Below are 19,513 nucleotides of genomic sequence, written 5' to 3' on the forward strand. Positions count from 1 at the left end.
CCTTCACGTTCAAAAGAGAGCAAAGACCACAACAATAATGCTCACTGCTAGCATTTGTTACATCCGCTATAGCACAAAATAGGACACTTAAAGAGTGATCAGCATGCAGTGTGTTAAAGGCATTTAAAGGTCCAGCAATCAGAAGAATCAACAATATACTTAGTCAGTTTGTGTTCCAAGGAATTTGCTTCACTCTGCAGAGTTTACAAGCGGTATATATTAGTCAGTATGCTGATGTCATTAGGCGACCACCTTTATGCATTACCTCCTATGGGACTGCCTCAGCTTCCTTCTGAGGAAGATATTGCCGAATAAACAGGTCCATAGCAGAATTGTAAAAATTACTCTGGCCCATAGGGGGTGAAAAGGAATGAGAGGGGAAGCAGTTATTTAACACATTCTTTTTTTTATTATTCTTTAGTTTTTTTCAGATTTCTAAAAAACACATTTAGAGGCAGATTTGTCCGTTACTTACTGAAATTACAAAAAAAAGAAATGTAACAACACAGAGCAGATTCCCAGAGGAGGCACATCAAAGAAGGACTTTCTCTTCAAATACTTTGTTGACTAAATACACTTAGAAGGGCACTATGCATAATTTAAAAGGGTCAAGTTTTTAAAACACTCATCAGAGTGCAGGGCCGCTGATAAGCCAGCACAACTGGCCCTGTTATACCGGGCCCGGCCACCAGGGGGGGGGGGCGAGCAATCTGAACAGATTGCAGAAGAAAGAAAAAAAAAGTCTTTCTCCAACTCCCCCTCCGCTCCTCCCTCAGCAGATGTTCAACTGCTCTCAATGAGAACCCACTCGGGCTAAACATCTCAGAGGCAGAAAGGTGGAGCCTGACTGTGAGATCTTGTAGTTTGAGTGGGCGGGAGGGGGTGTGGCCGGCTTCGAGGATGATCGTTCCTGGCTTCTCCTGTTGTGCACACATGAGCTGCATTATGGTGGCAGTGGATCTGGATTCTCAGGGGACAGCAGGTTAGCCCAGTCACATTAACTGCAATTTAAAGTCTAATGTCTGTTTTTCATGTAGCACAGCTGCCCTGACTGTGAGGGGGGTTTTATACTGCACTGCCATATTTCTCACAGAAGTGCTGCATGAAAAAGGAGATGCCATCAATGTCAGCAAACCCCACTTTTTATTCTATTTAGATCACTGGATCACACCATGCCTGGAGCTGAATCACACAGGAACGCACTGTGCATTCCTGTGCAATTCACATGCAGGTCTGTGCAGTGCAATTTCAAGCTCATTCATTTTGAATGGGCAAAAATTGCAATGCACCAAAAGTAGCGTATACACTACTTTTTAAAATGCGATGCAACCAGATCACATGATCCAGGGCTGGCAGGGCAAACACACTACGTTTGCAAACCTGCGTTTGAGGTTTCATTGACTTTTTATTGACACCTGGTGCAGATCACAAAAGCAGTGCATTTTGCGTGCAGGTTGAATTTTTTTGAAAACTGACAATTTTATTAATTTAAAAAAAAAGAAAGGGGAACAGAAATAAGAGGGCATCAACAAAAAAGAAAAAGAGAACAAAGCATTTCCAATAAATAGCACAGGAGGATACATAGTACAATAATAATCACAACATCAGATTGCCAGTTGATCCAACATCACAGCCAAGGGTAGGGCTTGCTGCCGGTTCATGAAGTTTACGACCCCTGACATCATACTGAGCTACGATATAATAAAAGGGCCGCAATAGCGAACCTCCTGTACTAGGTCTCTTCAACAAATAGAAATAGGAGCAGTAGAGATGGGAAAAGCTAAGTCAAGAAAAGGAAAGAAAGATAAGAAATAGAGTGGAAGAGGGTTAAGGCAGCCGCCCGCCCCAGGGGCCCAGTATTGTCCCAAAGACAGCCACCTCAGGCAGCATTAGGCCCTGTGTGGAGAGAGCCGCGGGTCATAAGGCTGGGGGAGTCTCCAATAGGACCCAAGATTCCCATATTCTATCGTGCTTTTCAAGGGTGTCATTCAGGGAGGCTGTCAGGTATTCCATTCTCTTAATATCTCTGATCCTGGTGTGCAGTTCCAATAAGGAGGGGGGGTCCGTCTGTTTCCACTTTAGGGCCACCAGGCAGCATGCTGCAGTTAACACATGCGACAGTAGTTTCTGTGACATTTTAGTGAAGTAGATGGGTGGTAGACCTAACAGATACATTTTGTAATCTAAGGGCACCTCAGCGCCCAAGATGGATCGGAGCAATGATTGCACCATCAGCCAGTATGGGAGAAGTAGGGGCAAGTCCAATAAATATGGAATAGCGTTCCCCTATCTTTATGGCATCGCCAGCAGCGAGAGTCAGTCAAGGGGTATATGGAGTGGAGCAGGTCCGGGTCTGATACCAATAGAATAAAATCTTGTATTGGTTCTCCTTGTAGAGCGTGCAGATGGAGCTTCTGGAAGCCTGCAACCAGATACGCTGCCACGTGCTTAGAGGTATAGTTTCACCCAGGGCCTGCTCCCACTTGCCCATATTGGCATGTCGTGGCCTGTCCCGTGACGGGGACACGATCAGAAGCTGATAGGTGTGGGAGATCATACCCTTTGAGGAGGAGCCCTCCAAACATATTTTTTCGAATTCAGTTAAAGGGGAAAAGCGAAGGTTGGCCACAAAAGATTGCGCATAGTGCCGTAGTTGCAGATAACTAAAGAAGGCCTGTCTGGGTAAATTAAAAGTGTTTTGCAGGTCCTGGAAGGATTTCAAAAATCTAGTTCTGGGGTCTATCAGGTGGCCATAGTGGAATAGGTCTCTTTCCATCCAGAAGTGGGACATCTGTGAGGTCAAGCTGTCCGGGATATTAGGCGTGAACAGAAATGAGGTCACCAGGGAAGAGGTAGTAGTAAGCGGATATGACAGTTTCGCACGTCGCCAAAGCGTGCGCAGTAACGCCATGGGGTCCAGGAGGTGCGCCCCCCATGTGTTATATCGGAGCTCCAAAGCATGGAGTTCGGATGGGCGGGGGCTAACCACAATTTCTCAATTTGCGTCCAGCGATTAAAGGCGTGGAGAGTACACCAGGAGGCCACAGGGCGCAACTGGGCAGCCAAGTAATACTTGGCTAAATTGGGAAACGCAAGGCCGCCCTGGGTGCGGGGGGGCGTACAGAACTGATTTGCTGATCCGATGTCTCTTATAGTTCCAGAAAAAATTTAGAAGATCACCCTGGAGTTTTTTTAAAAACGAGGTAGGGACAGGGGTGGGCAATTTCTCAAAAAGATACAGAAGTTTGGGTAGAATGGTCATTTTTAGTGTTGCGATAGCAGCGACAACCTCAGAGATTTCCACTTGGCCAGGGATGCCTTGGAGTGCAGGTTGAATTTTACAGGAATCCACAGCACATTTCTTCGCAATTCAGATGCAGCCATGGTGTGAACCGCTCCCTTAGACATATTACTTCTCTTTAAAAGTTTCGATTTTTTTTTTAACCACTTCAGCCCCAGAGGATTTTACCCCCTTCCTTACCAGAGCACATTGTGCGATTTGGCACTGCGTCGCTTTAACTGACAATTGCGCAGTCGTGCGACATTGCACCCAAACAAAATTGACGTCCTTTTTTTCCCACAAATAGAGATTTATTTTGGTGGCATTTGATCACCTCTGCGGTTTTTATTTTTTGCGCTATAAACAAAAAAAGAGCGACAAATTTGAAAAAAAACACAATATTTTTTACTTTTTGCTATAATAAATATCCCATTAAAAAAAAAAAAAATTCCCTCAGTTTAGGCCGATACGTATTCTTCTACATATTTTTGGTAAAAAAAAATCACAATTAGCGAATATATTGATTGGTTTGTGCAAAAGTTATAGCATCTACAAAATAGGGGATAGATTTATGGCATTTTTTTTCATTTTTGTTTACTAGTAATGGTGCCGATCTGCGTTTTTTTTTTTTTTTTATGACTGCGACATTATGGCGGACACATTGGACACTTTTGACACATTTTTGGGACCATTCACATTTACACAGCGATCAGTGCTATAAAATTGCACTGATTACTGTGTAATGTGACTGGCAGGGAAGGGGTTAACACCAGGGGGCGCTGCAGGGGTTAATATGTTCCCTATGGGAGTGACTCTAACTGTAGGGGAGGGGACTCACAAGGGGAGGAGACCGATCGGTGTTCCTCTGTACTGTGAACACACCATCGGTCGCCTCTCCTCTGACAGGACATGGATCTGTGTGTTTACATACACAGATCCACGGTCCTGCTGTGTTCCTGGGCAATCGCAGGTGCCCGGCGGACATCGCGGCCGCCGGGCACACGCACCGGGTCCCGAGCGATGGGAGATCCAATCTGTGGGTGTCATATGTCTATAGGCCGGGGCTGAAGTGGTTAAAATGGGCTTAGCTGACATGGCATCTTCTTCTTTTTCATGTAGAACTGTTTGACTGTGACAAATTGGACAGTGCAGTTATGAACGCAGCACAGTATCATCTGCATCCTACACAGTTATCTTAGACTAACCACACCTAATAATTAAGCGTAATTTAAACCATGTCCATTTTCCAGCTCCGCGTAGCGCATATTTTTAAATTAGCCACGCCCACAATTTAGCCTTTATGTATACCCTAGCCTCTCTGTAGAGGAGGGGCGGGGCCAGGTGTGGGGCTGAAGGAGGGACCAGGGGGGAGGCTGAAGGGGCCCCTGTCAGGTAGGCTGTACGGGGCCCCATGATTTCTATCAGCGGCCCTGTCGGAGTGTACTGCTATAGAAAAACATGGATATTTCGTAAATTGTGTTATTAAAGAAAGCTGTGCAGAGCTGGTTTGTTCTGTTAACCAGCAAAATAACCAAATTGGCCCTGTCTAACAGTTTACGTTAAAGACAGAGGGTTTTGTTTGCACACATTTGCAAATATATGCTTAAGGTGCAGGGCCCATGCTAAGGGACCTTTGTATATACTGCGATCTTAACTCTAAAATTTATGTTTTTAATTAAAACAGTTAGAGAGGGCCAATTTGGTTGTTTTGAAGGCTGGCTGGTAAGTGTTAATGGGAAACCTTTTGTTTGTAGACATGTGCATTCATTTTCGTCCGAATGCATTTTCATCCGAATTTTGGGTATTTTCTTTATCATTTAAACAAACGATAACGAATGTGCAGAATCCGAAAACCAAAAGATCTGACATAAAATAATGCTTTATTTTCGTTTTCGTTGTGACAACAGTTCGATATAGATAGGAGATTCAACATGACACTGACAATAGCAATCTGTGTCCATCGAACCTGTGGTCGAATGTGCCTAAGATTATTCTACATAGAGAGAAAAGATTCGACATAGAGAGAAAAGATTCAACATTATAGAGACAATAACAAAAAAGGTTGAATGTGCCTAACCTAACTGTATTAGTCCAAGATTATTCGACATATAGAGAAAAAAGATTCAACATGAAGATTCGACGAAGCAGTCGCTGCGAGCGGACATTTATGGTCAAATGCTCTGCCCATAGGCTATAGACAAATTCTAATGTTGGTTGACTAGTAATAATAATTAATAAATATAATTATTACTAGTGTAATACAACATTAGAATTGTACTATAGCTTGTAGGTGGAACATTTGACCGGAAATGTATGATTGCGGCGCCATACAGTTTAGCTGCTTCGTCAAATCTTCTTAGAAAATTCGACAGACACCATAAGCCTTCAATGACAGATTCGACCTTAATTATTTTGGATTTTCAGACGAATGCATTTTTTAACGAAACAAAATAAATAAAAACTAATTTCGGGAGTAACTAAAATCATTTATTTTTTGGACGAAAACGAAATTCCGAAACAAAATATTTCAGTGTGCACATGTCTATTTGTTTGTGATGTGCAATGCCCTTCCCACTTTGCTGCAAATGCCAGGTATAGTTTAGGGTGGTTGCAACTTTTTTGTACAGTTTGTTCTGTTTAGGTATTTTTGTAATTTTTTTTATTTATTGCTTAATTCTGTGTCATGATATAAGCAGATAATCTTCTGTCTTTAGTTACACCAAAGCCATCACCTGCCTTGAGAAGCATTTTACCAGCAAATGTTATGCCAAGCATCACACCGCACACAGTGAGTCTAGTCTGGATTTATTGTTTACCTATAGTAATGCGTACACATGATCGGACTTTCCAACAACAAGCTCAGATCGAACATTTCCTGACGGAAAATCCGGCCGTGTATATGCGGCATTAGACTTGTATTGAAAATGTTACTTTTATTTTAGAAAGTGGTAAAAAAAAAAAAATGTTTAGAACTGATATGTTTACGTGCGGACTAAAAAAAATCTGACAAATTTAACCCATTTTAAACTAGTATTTTTGATATTTTCAGTTTCAATAATATATTTTCTCTTTGCTTTTTAAAACATATATGTTTTTTGGAAACAGTTAACCAGGATGTATGAGACAAGACCGGATACTAATGTACATTTTCCAGAGAAACAAGATTGTCCACCTTTAACCTGCTCTGGCGCTGTGATACGCCGCAGCCGCAATGATGTCACTCCCGCGCATGCGCAAAGGAGCCGACACGAGCGGCATATCACCGCGATCTGCAGCCAGCCCAGTGCGCCACAGCAGTGGCTGTCTTTTTGTAAATATCTAGATATTTCTTGGAACTACAGGTAAGCCTTAATCTAGGCTTACCTGTAGGTTAAAGTGGTTTGTAAGGCCGCGTACACACGGGCGGACTGTCTGCCGAAACTAAGTTCGTCAAACAGTCCGCTCAAACTTTTGAATGAGCGAACACGCCCACACACGGCACTTTTTGAGCGGACAAATACGGCAAACTTTGTTCGTCGTACTAAGTCCGCGCAACTTTTGAAATGAACGGACTCGCGCACACACGAGGCAACAGTCCGCTCATTTCAAGCGCGTGTGCAGGTAGGCGGGGCCCGCGACGGAGACGTCGCGGGCTCCGCCGCCTGGAATGAACTTAAAGGGGAACCCCAACGCCGAAAAAAATCGGCGTGGGGGTCCCCCCCAAAGTCCACAACAGACCCTTGTCCGAGCACGCTACCCGGCCGGCCAGAAAAGGGGGGCGAGCGAGCGCGCGCGCCCCCCCTCCCGAGCCGTACCAGGCCGCGTGCACTCAACGTGGGGGGTGCCTTGGGGAAGGGGGGGCCGCGCGGCCCCCCCACCCCAAAGCACCTTGTCCCCATGTTGATGAGGACAAGGGCCTCTTCCCGACAACCCTGGCCGTTGGTTGTCGGGGTCTGCGGGCGGGGGGCTTATCGGAATCCAGGAGCCCCCTTTAATAAGGGGGCCCCCGGATACCGGCCCCCCACCCTATGTGAATGAGTATGGGGTACAATGTACCCCTACCCATTCACCTGTAAAATAAAAGTACCCAAAAAAAAAAACACAACACACGAGATAAAATATTTTATTGCACAGCTCCGGGGGTCTTCCGTCTTCGGGGGTCTTCTCGCCGGACTCCTCCGCTATCTTCGTGTAGCTCTTTTGCTAGCGGAGGAGTCCGGCTTTCTTCCTCCCCGCCGCCGGCCTCTTCTCCCGACTTCGGGGGTCTTGTCCCCCTCTTTGGTTCTTCTGCCGGGCCACCGCGCCTTCTTATAGCTCTTTTGCAGGCGGTGGCCCGGTCTTCTGTCGCCGCTGTCGCCTTCCGGTCGCCTTCTGTTCTTCTTCTTGTTCTTCTTCTTCTTCTCCAGGAGATGTTGACACGTCGCTCTCTCCGGCCGGAATGCCAGAGCCGCGCTGTGTGGCCACTTATATAGTGACAATGGGGCGGTGTCACATGGTATATGTCACATGGGTTGGTCACATGGTGACCCCGCCCCCTTACGATGTCATAGTCCCCATGTGACATCAACCCATGTGACCAACCTTTGTGACATATACCATGTTTCAGCGGACAGTTTTTCGGAATTTCCGAAAAACTTTGTTCGTCAAACTGTCCGCTGAAACTGTCCGCTGAAGCCCCACACACGAGCGGACTGTCCGCTGAAACACTGTTCAGCGGACAAAGTTGAGCGAACAGTCCGCCCGTGTGTACGCGGCCTAAGGGTTTACAACCACTTTAAGGATGCGGCGGCCAGGTTCTCAGTCAACTCCTTAACCAGCTATTCTTTGGTCATTTTAGACCGATCTGAATTAGAATTGTTCTAAATTTTGGTGTGGGGTTCCCTTTAAAATCCATTTCAGACACAGAGGGCCTGGTATGGATAGGGGGGGATCCTAACGCTATTTCTTTTTCTGAATTTTTATGTGTCGGCAATTCTGTTTACATTCAGCTGTCAGTGGGGAAACCTGTTGACAGCTTATGAGTCATAGGTTGTTAAAGAGGAAGTAAAGGCAGTTAAAAAAAAAAGAACGCAACCTGCAAGGCAAAGGCATAATTAGCTAGTATGCATAGCATACTAGCTCATTATGAATAACTTACCTGAGAACGAAGCCCCCGAAGCGGTCCTCCGTCTTCATGTTCGCCGCTGCCATGTATCCTGGAGTGACTTCCGGGTCTCGCTGCTCCGGCGCTGTGCTTCGCCGGAGCCGCGATGACGTCACTCCCGTGCATGCGCACGGGAGCCGACATGAACGGCATATCGCCGCGATCTGCGGCCAGCCCAGTGCGCCTGCGCCGCTGTCTACGGCGCATGTGCCGTAGACAGCGGTGGCTGTCTTTTTGTAAATATCTCCTAAACCGTATAGGTTTAGGAGATATTTCTTGGACCTACAGGTAAGCCTAGATTAAGGCGGGTTTATAAGGGTTTACAACTACTTTAAGAATGCGACGGCCAGGTTCTCAGTCAACTCCTTAACGTTCTATTCTTCGGTCATTTTAGACCGATCTGAATTAGAATTGTTCTAAAAATTTGGAATTTGCTAGAAAGTGAATAAACAAAAACTAGATGAATTTCAACATTCAAATTTGTTACTATTGTCATTCGGAGATTCTGATACATCCTTTCCAGATGTTACAGTATGTAAGCCCAGCATGTGTCACTACTATAGCTTTAGTGAGCTAACTTACCTGTAATGAAGTATGTCCCACATTGTGCAGGCAGCTACTGTATATCCTGTATAAATCGTCTGTGCATGGACACTCAGTCCTCTTTCTGTTGCTGAACTTTCATTGATGTGGAGGTTAATAGCATCAGGTCTTCTGTGAAGCAGCTTTGAAAAAGGCATCCTGATAAGCACCTGTTCCCTTCTTCTTCCTCTTCCATGATCTGTGAATGAGGAGGAGAATCCTACGACTCATCAAACTTTCCGCCATTCACAGATTGTATTACAGGCAGTGAAAGCAATTAATGAAGTTTTTTCAGTGGAGGAGGAGAGGGCGGGTGCTCCTCAGGAACTTTTTTTTATAGCAGCTGCACAGAAGACCTGAAGTTTTTAACTCCCATGGTGCTGGAAGTTCAGAGGCAAGAAGAGAGCTGGACACCCTGCACAGAAGATTTATAAAGAATCAAGCTGCCTAAAACAATGTGAGATTTACTTCTTTACAAGTAAGTTATCTCACTAAAATTCTAGATAATGTTTTTTATCTAACTATTAGCTTTAATAATAATAGCATCACGTGCAATAATTATAGTATATTTCTGCTTTATAATTTCAGATTTCATCTTCTGCAAATGACCCATTTCATTGCACAAGTTCAGCAAAAAATGAAAATACTGGATTTTTAGCAAGTATGTTTTTTTTAGTTTCTTAAAAGGGACATAAGTCAATGGGTGTGAAGACCATAGAATCTTTTTTAAATCTGTGAATCTTTAGTGGATAAATCCTAATTTTCTTTACAAGTTGCAATTTCCCCAAAAGTACACCACTAACACCACATGAGCATTGTTCACATCTTTGATAAATACCATAGTGGAATCCTAGTATAGAAATAAGAGATTATTAGTGGAATGCAATGTTACAATAATGAGGTTTGATAAACAATTATAAAAGAAGAAACCAGCTATAAATAGGGTACCTCATCCATGAATAACATGACCAAGAAAAAAGCAAAAACTAGCGGACTTTACTGGTACCAGAGAAAACGGTCAGACATTGTGGTAAAAAAAGGTAAGTATTTACTATAATGTATAGTTAAAGGACATTGTAACGACACCCCAAGTATGAAAGGGGTTAAAGCCGATTAGGGCATTCCATTTCCAGCTACCGAACACTTCAATCAGCTGAACAAGAAACTATACAAATAATTCTCCCCCAAGTACGAGACAAGGCTCTGTATTGAGGTTCAAACAATAATTTTTTATTTTGAGATCTTACACAAATATATACAGCAGGATGAAAGTACAACCTCTCACCAGAAACCTAATTAACATGAGCTAATTATCTAATCCTTTAGACAGCCTAGGTGATTTAGAGACATGACCTTTAGAACAGACTTCACGTCTCCTAGCTCACCAACTATACAATACACATTATCATACATCTCAATACAGAACTCCTTCATACAATTGCAGGGTTAATTAGCCCAGACAACAATGGCTGAAAGAGAAGCCACACTAGACTCATTTACATTATAGCAGACACAGACAGAGACAGGTGGCTGGAATTGACATCAGCAACAGTATTTGTCCCAGCATTATGAATCAGCCACTATTTCTAATATGGTAGATACAGGGTTCATTATTTTCTTGGTCACCCTGCGCCCAAAAGTGACTCCCGTCACATGACTCCCTCCTTGTGGGACACTCCGGCAGACCCATCTTGATCCTTCTCGGGTCAACTTGGGGATGTCTGGTACTAGGAGGCCGGAGTGACGTCTGTTTGCCGGGACAACCTATCAGCATTGCCATTTTGCTTCCTGGGTCGGTAGCTGATGGTGAAGTTTTATGGTTACAGGGCTAAACTCCACCTCAGCAACCTGCTATTGTCTCCTGAGCCCCGGTTAAGCCAGACCAATGGGTTGTGGTTGGTGACTAATAAAAAATCCTGTCTGTACAAATAAGGGTTCAACTTTTTAAGGGCCCAGACCAGGGCCAAGCACTCCTTCTCCACTGCCGCATAGCTCACTTCCCGGGGTAATAGCTTTCTGCTCAGGTATGCGACAGGGTGTTCTCTTCCATCCTCCCCGATTTGGCTCATTACAGCCCCCAGTCCAAACATGGAAGCGTCTGTGTGGACAAGGAAACGTTTTGCTAGGTACTGGGGCAGCGAAGACTGGGGCATTTACAAGTGCTTGCTTGGGGGCTAGAAACGCGGCTTCACAAGCTGGAGACCACAGGGCTTGCCTAGGCAAATTCTTTTTTGTCAGGTCAGTCAGGGGTTTGGCGATAGCACTATAATCAGGGACAAAACATCGGTAGTACCCTGCAGTCCCAAAGAAGGCTAATACCTGGGTCTTAGTATGGGGTGTGGGCCAGTTAGCTACTGCCTCTACCTTGGCTGGTCCCGTGTCCCGAACCAACCCCCCGAATGCCTCTGGGATATCCCATCCTCTCCACTATGGATTCCCCCAGTTGTATTCCCCCTAGCATGTATGATGCATGCATATTCTTAGCCCTCAAATGCATAACTTTACATTTATTAACATTAAACCTCATTTGTCCCATAGTTTCCCAATGAAACAGTGCATTGAGGTCGGCTTATAAATTGGAGACATCTTGTAAGGATGATATTCCACTGCATAGCTTGGTGCCATCTGCAAAGACTGAAATGGTACTTCTAATCCCACACCCTATATCATTTATAAAGATATTGAAAAGTAATGCCGCGTACACACGACCAGACTTTTCGAGGGACTAAGTCTGACAGACTTTCGACGGAGTTCTTACGGAGTTCTGACAGAGTTCTGACGGACTTTCCGAATGAACGGACTTGGCCACACACAATCACACCAAAGTCCGACGGATTCGAACGTGATGACGTACAACTGGACTAGAATAAGGAAGTTCATAGCCAGTAGCCAATAGCTGCCCTAGCGTCGGTTTTTGTCCGTCGGACTAGCAGACACACAAGCGGATTTCTCAGTAGGAACTGGGTCCGGCTGAGTTCTGTTGGAAAAATTTGAAACATGTTCCATTTCTAAAGTCTGTCAGACTTTTGCAAATCAAAAGTCCGCTGCAGCCCACACACGTTCGAATAGTCTGCCGGAATCATTCCGTCAGACTTTTGATGTTGAAAAGTCTGGTCGTGTGTACGAGGCATAAGGGTCCCAACACTGAACCTTGGGGTACACCACTGATAATCTTAGACCATTCAGAGTAAGAATCATTAATCACTACTCTCTGAATTCTGTCTTTTAGCCAGTTTTCTATATATTTTCAAACTGATCTTTTCAAGCCTGTAGACTTTACCTTACACATTAGCCATGTGTGGGGAACTGTGTCAAACACTTTTGCAAAATTCAAGTGAACCATGTCCACAGCCACCCCTCTGTCCATTGTTTTACTTACCACTTCATAAAAAGAAATCAGGTTTGTTTGACAACTTCTGTCTTTGATGAATCCATGCTGTCTGTTGCTTAAAATATTTTTTTCCAGCAAGAACTCATCTATGTGATCTTTTATTAAACTCTTCAGTATCTTCCTGACTATAGAAGTTAAACTAACAGGTCTATAGTTATTTGGTAAAGACTTTGAACCCTTTTTAAATCTAGGCACCACATTGGCCCTATGCCAATCCAGTGGTACTATTCCAGTCATTAATGAGTCCCTAAAAATTATAAATAATGACTTTGAAATGACAAATCACACTTTTTGGATCAGTGGGTGGATGCCATCTGGTGCTTTATCCACCTTTATTCTGTTTAAATATTTCTAGACTATATCACTTTTAAACATTATGGATCATTTGGGGCTGTGTCACTACCACCCCATTATGGACAGGAGCTCCCCCATGCTCATTTGTATAAATAGAGCTGAAGAATGTATTTAATAAATTTGCATTCTCTTTGTCCCCAGTCACCCAATCCAGATAATTTTGTAAAGGGCCTACATGCTCAGACCTGACCTTTTTACTATTAATATATTTGAAGAATTCTGTAGGGTTTGTCCTGCTATCTTTTGAAATTTGTCGTTCATTTTGAATTTTTGCGACCTCAATTTCCTTTTTACATATTCTGTTATATTCTGTTTGTAAGCAAAGCAGGATACAGCATCACATAGTACTTAGAAGAGTCTGCAAAGCCTCTTAATGCAGCCCTGTTGTAAATAACCTGTTTTTTAAAAGAAAATACACATTCTGGGATGAGTTTTTTAACCACTTCCCACCCGGCCAATGCATATATACGGCCGGGTGGGAGCCGTCTACTCCTGATAGGACGTTCAGGAACGTCCTTAAGAAGTAGCGGGATCGCGCGCGCGCGTGCCCGCGCAGCGGCGCGATCCCGATGTGATCGTGTCACCCGAACACGGCACATCTCGGATCGGCAGGAGGGCTCTGTGATTGGCCCTCCTGATCACATGACGGCCGTGTCCAATCACGGCCGTCATGTGATGTAAACAAACAGCCGGTTGCTAGGCAATCGGCTCTCCTCTCCTCACACGGAAGTCATCGCTGAGGAGAGGAGAGCAGAACGCTGCAGCCGGCTGATGATCAGTGAGTATGGGCTGCTTTTTACAGCTTTTTACTCACTGATCATCAGTGTAGTGTCAACACACAACACACCACACAGTACAAACACAGTCCCCACATATGTCCCCAAAACACACATGTCCCCAAAACATACATGTCCCCAAATAATAAAAACACATGTCCCTAATAATAAAAACATGTCCCCCACATATGTCCCACTAAAATCACATGTCCCAATGATTATCTGCACACATATGTACGTGATCACCTGCACACATATGTACATGATCATTTGCGTACATATGTCCGTGATCACACAAACCAATTATTATACACATAACGGAATTTTTTTTACCAAAAACATGTAGCAGAATACATTTTGGCTTAAATTTATGACAAAATTAGATTTTATTGGATTTCTTTTCGAATAAAAAAAAGAAAATATTGTTTTTTTTCCAAATTTCCGCGTTTTTTGCGCTTATATCGCAAAAAAAAAATGGAGTCGTGAATAAATAACACCAAAATAAAGCTCTATTTGTGCGAACAAAATGATAACAATTTCATTTGGGTACAGTGTAGCATGACCGCGCAATTGTCACTGAAAGCGCTAGAGCGATGAAAGCTGAAAATTGGGCTGGGAAGGAAGGGGGCGAAAGTGCCCTGTATTGTAGTGGTTAACTATCAAATTCCACCTCTGGTTCATATTTCATAATTCAGTCTGTAATCGATATACCTTTATGTTTTACTGATGTATAAAAACATAACAATCAGACACCAAACATATTACGAGGGTCAGAAGGCCAATTAGATACATTACATCTCAGAAAGACACGCATAGGATTCATATTACATTTGGTGTCTATCAAATTGTAATTTCACTACGTTTAATAACATATTAGTTCTCAGACTGTAAAACCCTGTCACTTTGAAATATAGATGTAGCTAGAATAAGTGGCATTAACAGAGTGTCTGCTGAACTATAATATAAAGCATCAGCACCTCTATAACATACCCCACAGATTTTGTGATTGGGAGGGGGTTTGGTTCAGTAACACACTGTAGAGGGTCAACAAAAAGCTGCTGTATATGCAGCTACAATGTAATATGCATGTTAATGTCAAAATTCTAAAAATAAAGAACAAAGTACAGCCCTGTTCAAAATATACTAATGCTAATGTGCAAAGAGCAAAATAACATATACCATCCTATCTTAAAGGTTCAAAATGTGTGCCATAGAATCCCTCAAGAAAATCCAGTGCCAAACAAATAGTGCGGTCCAAAGCCACTAATGTCAATATATGATATATGTTATACAAGTGACCTTCTTAGAACACTCTTGCTGTGCCCAGGCAAGTGATCTTCTTTAAAACACTCTTTCTGTGCTTAGACAAGTGTCCTCCTTCCACCTTGTGTTACTCAAACTGCTCACCTTAAGCATAGATTGTATTATAGGAGGTCTAGTAGCGCTTGATGAAGGTACAGGTTAACAGCTTCCACAACCAGGCTCAGATATAGCAGAACACAGTTGCAGTAAAGGGTTAATCTCAAGCCACTTCAGGAATCAAGCCATTCATAAAAGGGAGCAAAGACCCCCCCCCCCCTTAACAGTTTTCTTTGTTGCTGAAGGGTCACATTCTATGGGTGATGTCAATTTTACAATTCTGGCTCTTGATGTATTATCATTATCTAATGTATTTTCCCTAGGAGTCTTAGCTGTGATGATCCTTTTTGCTATTCATACACGTTCAATATGTACTGCACCTTCACATTCGAAAGAGAGCAAGGACCACAACAATAATGCTCACTGCTAGCATTTGTTACATCCGCTATAGCACAAAATAGGACACTTAAAGAGTGATCAGCATGCAGTGTGTTAAAAGCATTTAAAGGTCCAGCAATCAGAAGAATCAACAATATACTCAGTCAGTGTGTGTTCCAAGGAATTTGCTTTACTCTGCAGAGTTTACAAGCGGTATATATTAGTCAGCTTGCTGATGTCATTAGGCGCCACCTTTGCGCATTACCTCCTATGGGACTGCCTCAGCTTCCTTCTGAGGAAGATATTGCTGAATAAACAGGTCCATAACAGAATTGTAAAAATTACTCTGGTCCTTAGGGGGTGAAATGGAATGAGAGGGGAAACGGTTATTTAACACATTCTTTTTTTTATTATTCTTTATTTCGTTTTTTTCAGATTTCTAAAAAACACATTTAGAGGCAGATTTGTCAGTTACTTACTGAAATTACAAAAAAAGAAATGTAACAACACAGAGCAGATTCCCAGAGGAGTCACATCAAAGAAGGACTTTCTCTTTAAATACTTTGTTGACTAAATAAACTTAGAAGGGCATTATGCATAATTTAAAAGGGTCAAGCTTTTAAAACACTCATCGGAGTGTACTGCTATAGAAAAACATGGATATTTTGTAAATTGTGTTATTAAAGAAAGCTGTGCAGAGCTGGTTTGTTCTGTTTAGCCAGCAAAATAACCAAAATTGGCCCTGTCTAACAGTTTACGTTAAAGACAGAGGGTTTTGTTTGCACACATTTGCAAATATATGCTTAAGGTGTAGGGCCCATGCTAAGGGACCTCTGTATATACTGTGATCTTAACTCTAAAATTTATGTTTTTAATTAAAACAGTTAGAGAGGGCCAATTTGGTTGTTTTGAAGGCTGGCTGGTAAGTGTTAATGGGAAACCTTTTGTTTGTAGACATGTGCATTCATTTTCGTCCGAATGCATTTTCATCCGAATTTCGGGCATTTTCGTTATCATTTAAACAAATGATAACGAATGTGCAGAATCCGAAAACCAAAAGATCTAACATAAAATGCTTTATTTTTATTTTCGTTGTGACAACAGTTCGATATAGATAGGAGATTCAACATGACACTGACAATAGCAATCTGTGTCCATCGAACCTGTGGTCGATTGTGCCTAACCTTAGCTCTATTAGTCCAAGATTATTCTACATAGAGAGAAAAGATTTGACATAGAGAGAAAAGATTCAACATTATAGAGACAATAACAAAAAAGGTTGAATGTGCCTAACCTAACTGACAGATTCGACCTTAATTATTTAGAATTTTCAGACGAATGCATTTTTTTAACGAAACAAAATAAATAAAAACGCATTTATTTTTTGGATGAAAACGAAATTCCGAAACAAAATATTTCAGTGTGCACATGTCTATTTGTTTGTGATGTGCAATGCCCTTCCCACTTTGCTGGAAATGCCAGGTATAGTTTAGGGTGGTTGCAACTTTTTTTGTACAGTTTGTTCTGTTTAGGTATTTTTGTAATTATTTTTATTTATTGCTTAATTCTGTGTCATGACATAAGCAGATAATCTTCTGTCTTTAGTTGCACCAAAGCCATCACCTGTCTTGAGAAGCATTTTACCAGCAAATGTTATGCCAAGCATCACACCGCACACAGTGAGTCTAGTCTGGATTTATTGTTTACCTATAGTAATACGTACACATGATCGGACTTTCCAACAACAAGCTCAGATCGAACATTTCCCGACGGAAAATCCGGTCGTGTGTATGCGGCATTAGACTTTTATTGAAAATGTTACTTTTATTTTAGAAAGTAGTAAAAAAAAATGTTTATAACTGATACGTTTATGTGCGTGGACTAAAAAAAAATCAGACAAATATAACCCGTTTCAATAATATATTTTCTCTAACTCAAGGAACAAATTGCAGGCAGGGGGGGTCCATAAATTCTCCCCGCGGCGAACACGGGGGATTGGTGAAGCCGGCTCTAATAAACAAAATTATATATTGAATTCATTAAAAAAAGTTTAACCTTAATATAATAGGTGTTTTGAAATGGACCAAATGGAATCCAGATGGTGAGAAGGAGAGTAGGAGGGAAAAGATGGTAGTGTATCCATTATACCTAATGAGATTGATTACAGGAGCAGAAACAAGGTGTAGCCCATATAAACAAATATCACCCTAGAATTGTGGAAAAGAGGAGTAGATAAGCACTAAGAGAATAAATAAATATATATGAGGGAATATAAGGACTCACCATCAATATAGACCCTGTTTATTAGAGTTAGCAAGAAAGATTTTTAAGGAGCCAGTTAACACCATAGTACCAAAATACAATCATTAAAAAGGAGGGGTGGAAGGTGAGTAAGCATAAAAAGAGGAATATAAGGGGGGGAGGAGGGGAAAAGACTTGCCACCGGAGTAAACACCCTTGGCTACAAAAGGAAATAAAGTAAGGACAAACCGGCTTACCAAGAAGCCAGTCAGTACCACACAAACAGGGCGCCAAGATTAAAGACAGTATAGTCAAACTTGTAGGGATATTGTATTGACTTCTGAATGTCAGCGTTGGGTCTGCGGCTAATGAGCCTAATGACCAACAGTGCTGCAAGAGGTAGGATAAGACGTTTAAATCTGTAAAAAACAAGAGGCAACAAGCACCATAAAGCCAGGATGCCAAAAGGATATAAGCAAAGTTCCCAGCAAATAGATCCGGTATAAGTAATTACCTGTCAGTCAGACAATCCCGTATAAAGCCCTGGAGGAGTCCGTGCAACCTGCCTGTTCAGCGGTCGATTAGACCGCTAATTAGGCTCCCCAACACACACCACGTCCGACGCACGCCGAACCCCGGCGGCGTCTGACGTCATGTGGTCTGTTCATCCGCACTGCGCAGGTGCAACACTAGGTCGCTACTGCGCGAGTGCGCAGAGGAAAACAACACTAATGGATCAATAGATCCAGGCGTTAACCCCTGCAAGTCAGGGCGAAAATATATGTTGTCCTAACCAGGGGGAACACATGTCCGCCGAAGGGGAATCAAGAAAAGGACACCCAGATTCCTGCCCGCAAAAGAATTGTCCCTCAAATATAGGGATCAAGCGTGATTCCCTATACATTAAAGTTAAAAATATACAATGCACATGACATCAAGTAAATAAAATATCATTAGAAACAATATTAAATAAACGAAAAATGGAAAGACCACTTCGAGGACAAAGAATTGGACCACCGAGGTGTCAAAGCGATGATGAAAGCCAATATGTCTACCAATTGTGGTGAGTTTACCACTTTTCGAGTAATAGAGGTGGTCACCAATTCTCTGTCTAAACTCACGGGTGGTCTTTCCAATATAGAAGGCTTTACATCTACAAATCATTATATATATAACACCTTTAGTGCTACAATCGGAGAATGTACGTGGTAAAAATAGTTCTCCATTAGGTAAAATAAATTGCTTACCCTCAAAAACCCATGGGCAACGAGGGCAGTTATTGCATCTAAATGTACCTCTAGGAAGATTATGTATGGGATTGGTAGATGTATAATGGCTATGTGTTAAACGATCTCGAAGAGAAAATGCTCTCCGAAAAACCAATTCAGGGGTAGAGCGTACATGTTTGGCTAGGATATGATGCTCCGTAAGGAGATGTCAATTTTTGGTAAGGATATTGCAGAGTATTTTATGGTGAGCAGAGTATGTTGTGATAAACCTCCGCGACTCATTACTTGTCGTTTTAGGCCGTTGATGCAATAATGTGTTTCTCGGACGCAACACAGCTTTAGTAAAAGCTTTCCTCAAGCTAGTGGGAGAATAACACCTCGCTAGTAAACGACCACGTAATGCATCGGCCTGGGTTTTAAAGTCAGTATCCAGGCTGCAATTTCTGCGCAATCGCAGAAACTGTGCAAACGGGATACTGCGCACCAAGGGTTCCGGGTGGGCACTGGTGGCAAACAATAGAGTATTGCCTGCAGTATGTTTGCGATAAGGTAGAGGAATACATGGTGGTCACCCAGATTGCTCTCCTAATTTAGATTACAACTAGGGTTGCCACTTTTTTTCAAGCCAAACCTGAACACTTTAGCGGCGCACAGCAAATATTTTTTGCGACAGGGGTGGAGGGTCACAGCTAAACAGGCAGGTCAGCGGGTCCTTAGGTACAGGTGTCTTGGTAATGTGCAGGATATAGTCCAGGACTGAGTCCCAAAATGTCGATATTGAGGAGCAGTCCCAGAAACGGT

The 19,513-nt window shown here is 42.6% G+C and overlaps 1 protein-coding gene across 1 annotated transcript in view; it reads left to right on the plus strand.

Annotated features, from left to right (window-relative positions):
* Positions 1-19,054, plus strand: part of LOC143925464 (uncharacterized) — a 42,662-nt gene extending 23,608 nt beyond the window's left edge. Inside the window, exons 4-7 of the mRNA XM_077449995.1 lie at positions 5,995-6,068; positions 9,573-9,645; positions 16,848-16,921; positions 19,010-19,054. Of these exons, the coding sequence (XP_077306121.1) occupies positions 5,995-6,068; positions 9,573-9,645; positions 16,848-16,921; positions 19,010-19,054 (266 nt within the window). The remainder of the gene's footprint in view (positions 1-5,994; positions 6,069-9,572; positions 9,646-16,847; positions 16,922-19,009) is intronic.
* Positions 19,055-19,513: the final 459 nt, after the last annotated feature.

The sequence above is a fragment of the Lithobates pipiens genome, unplaced genomic scaffold, assembly GCF_037356315.1.
Source record: "Lithobates pipiens isolate NorthernLeopardFrog02 unplaced genomic scaffold, aLitPip1_a1.2 Scaffold_10, whole genome shotgun sequence".
NCBI classification, from domain to species: domain Eukaryota; kingdom Metazoa; phylum Chordata; class Amphibia; order Anura; family Ranidae; genus Lithobates; species Lithobates pipiens.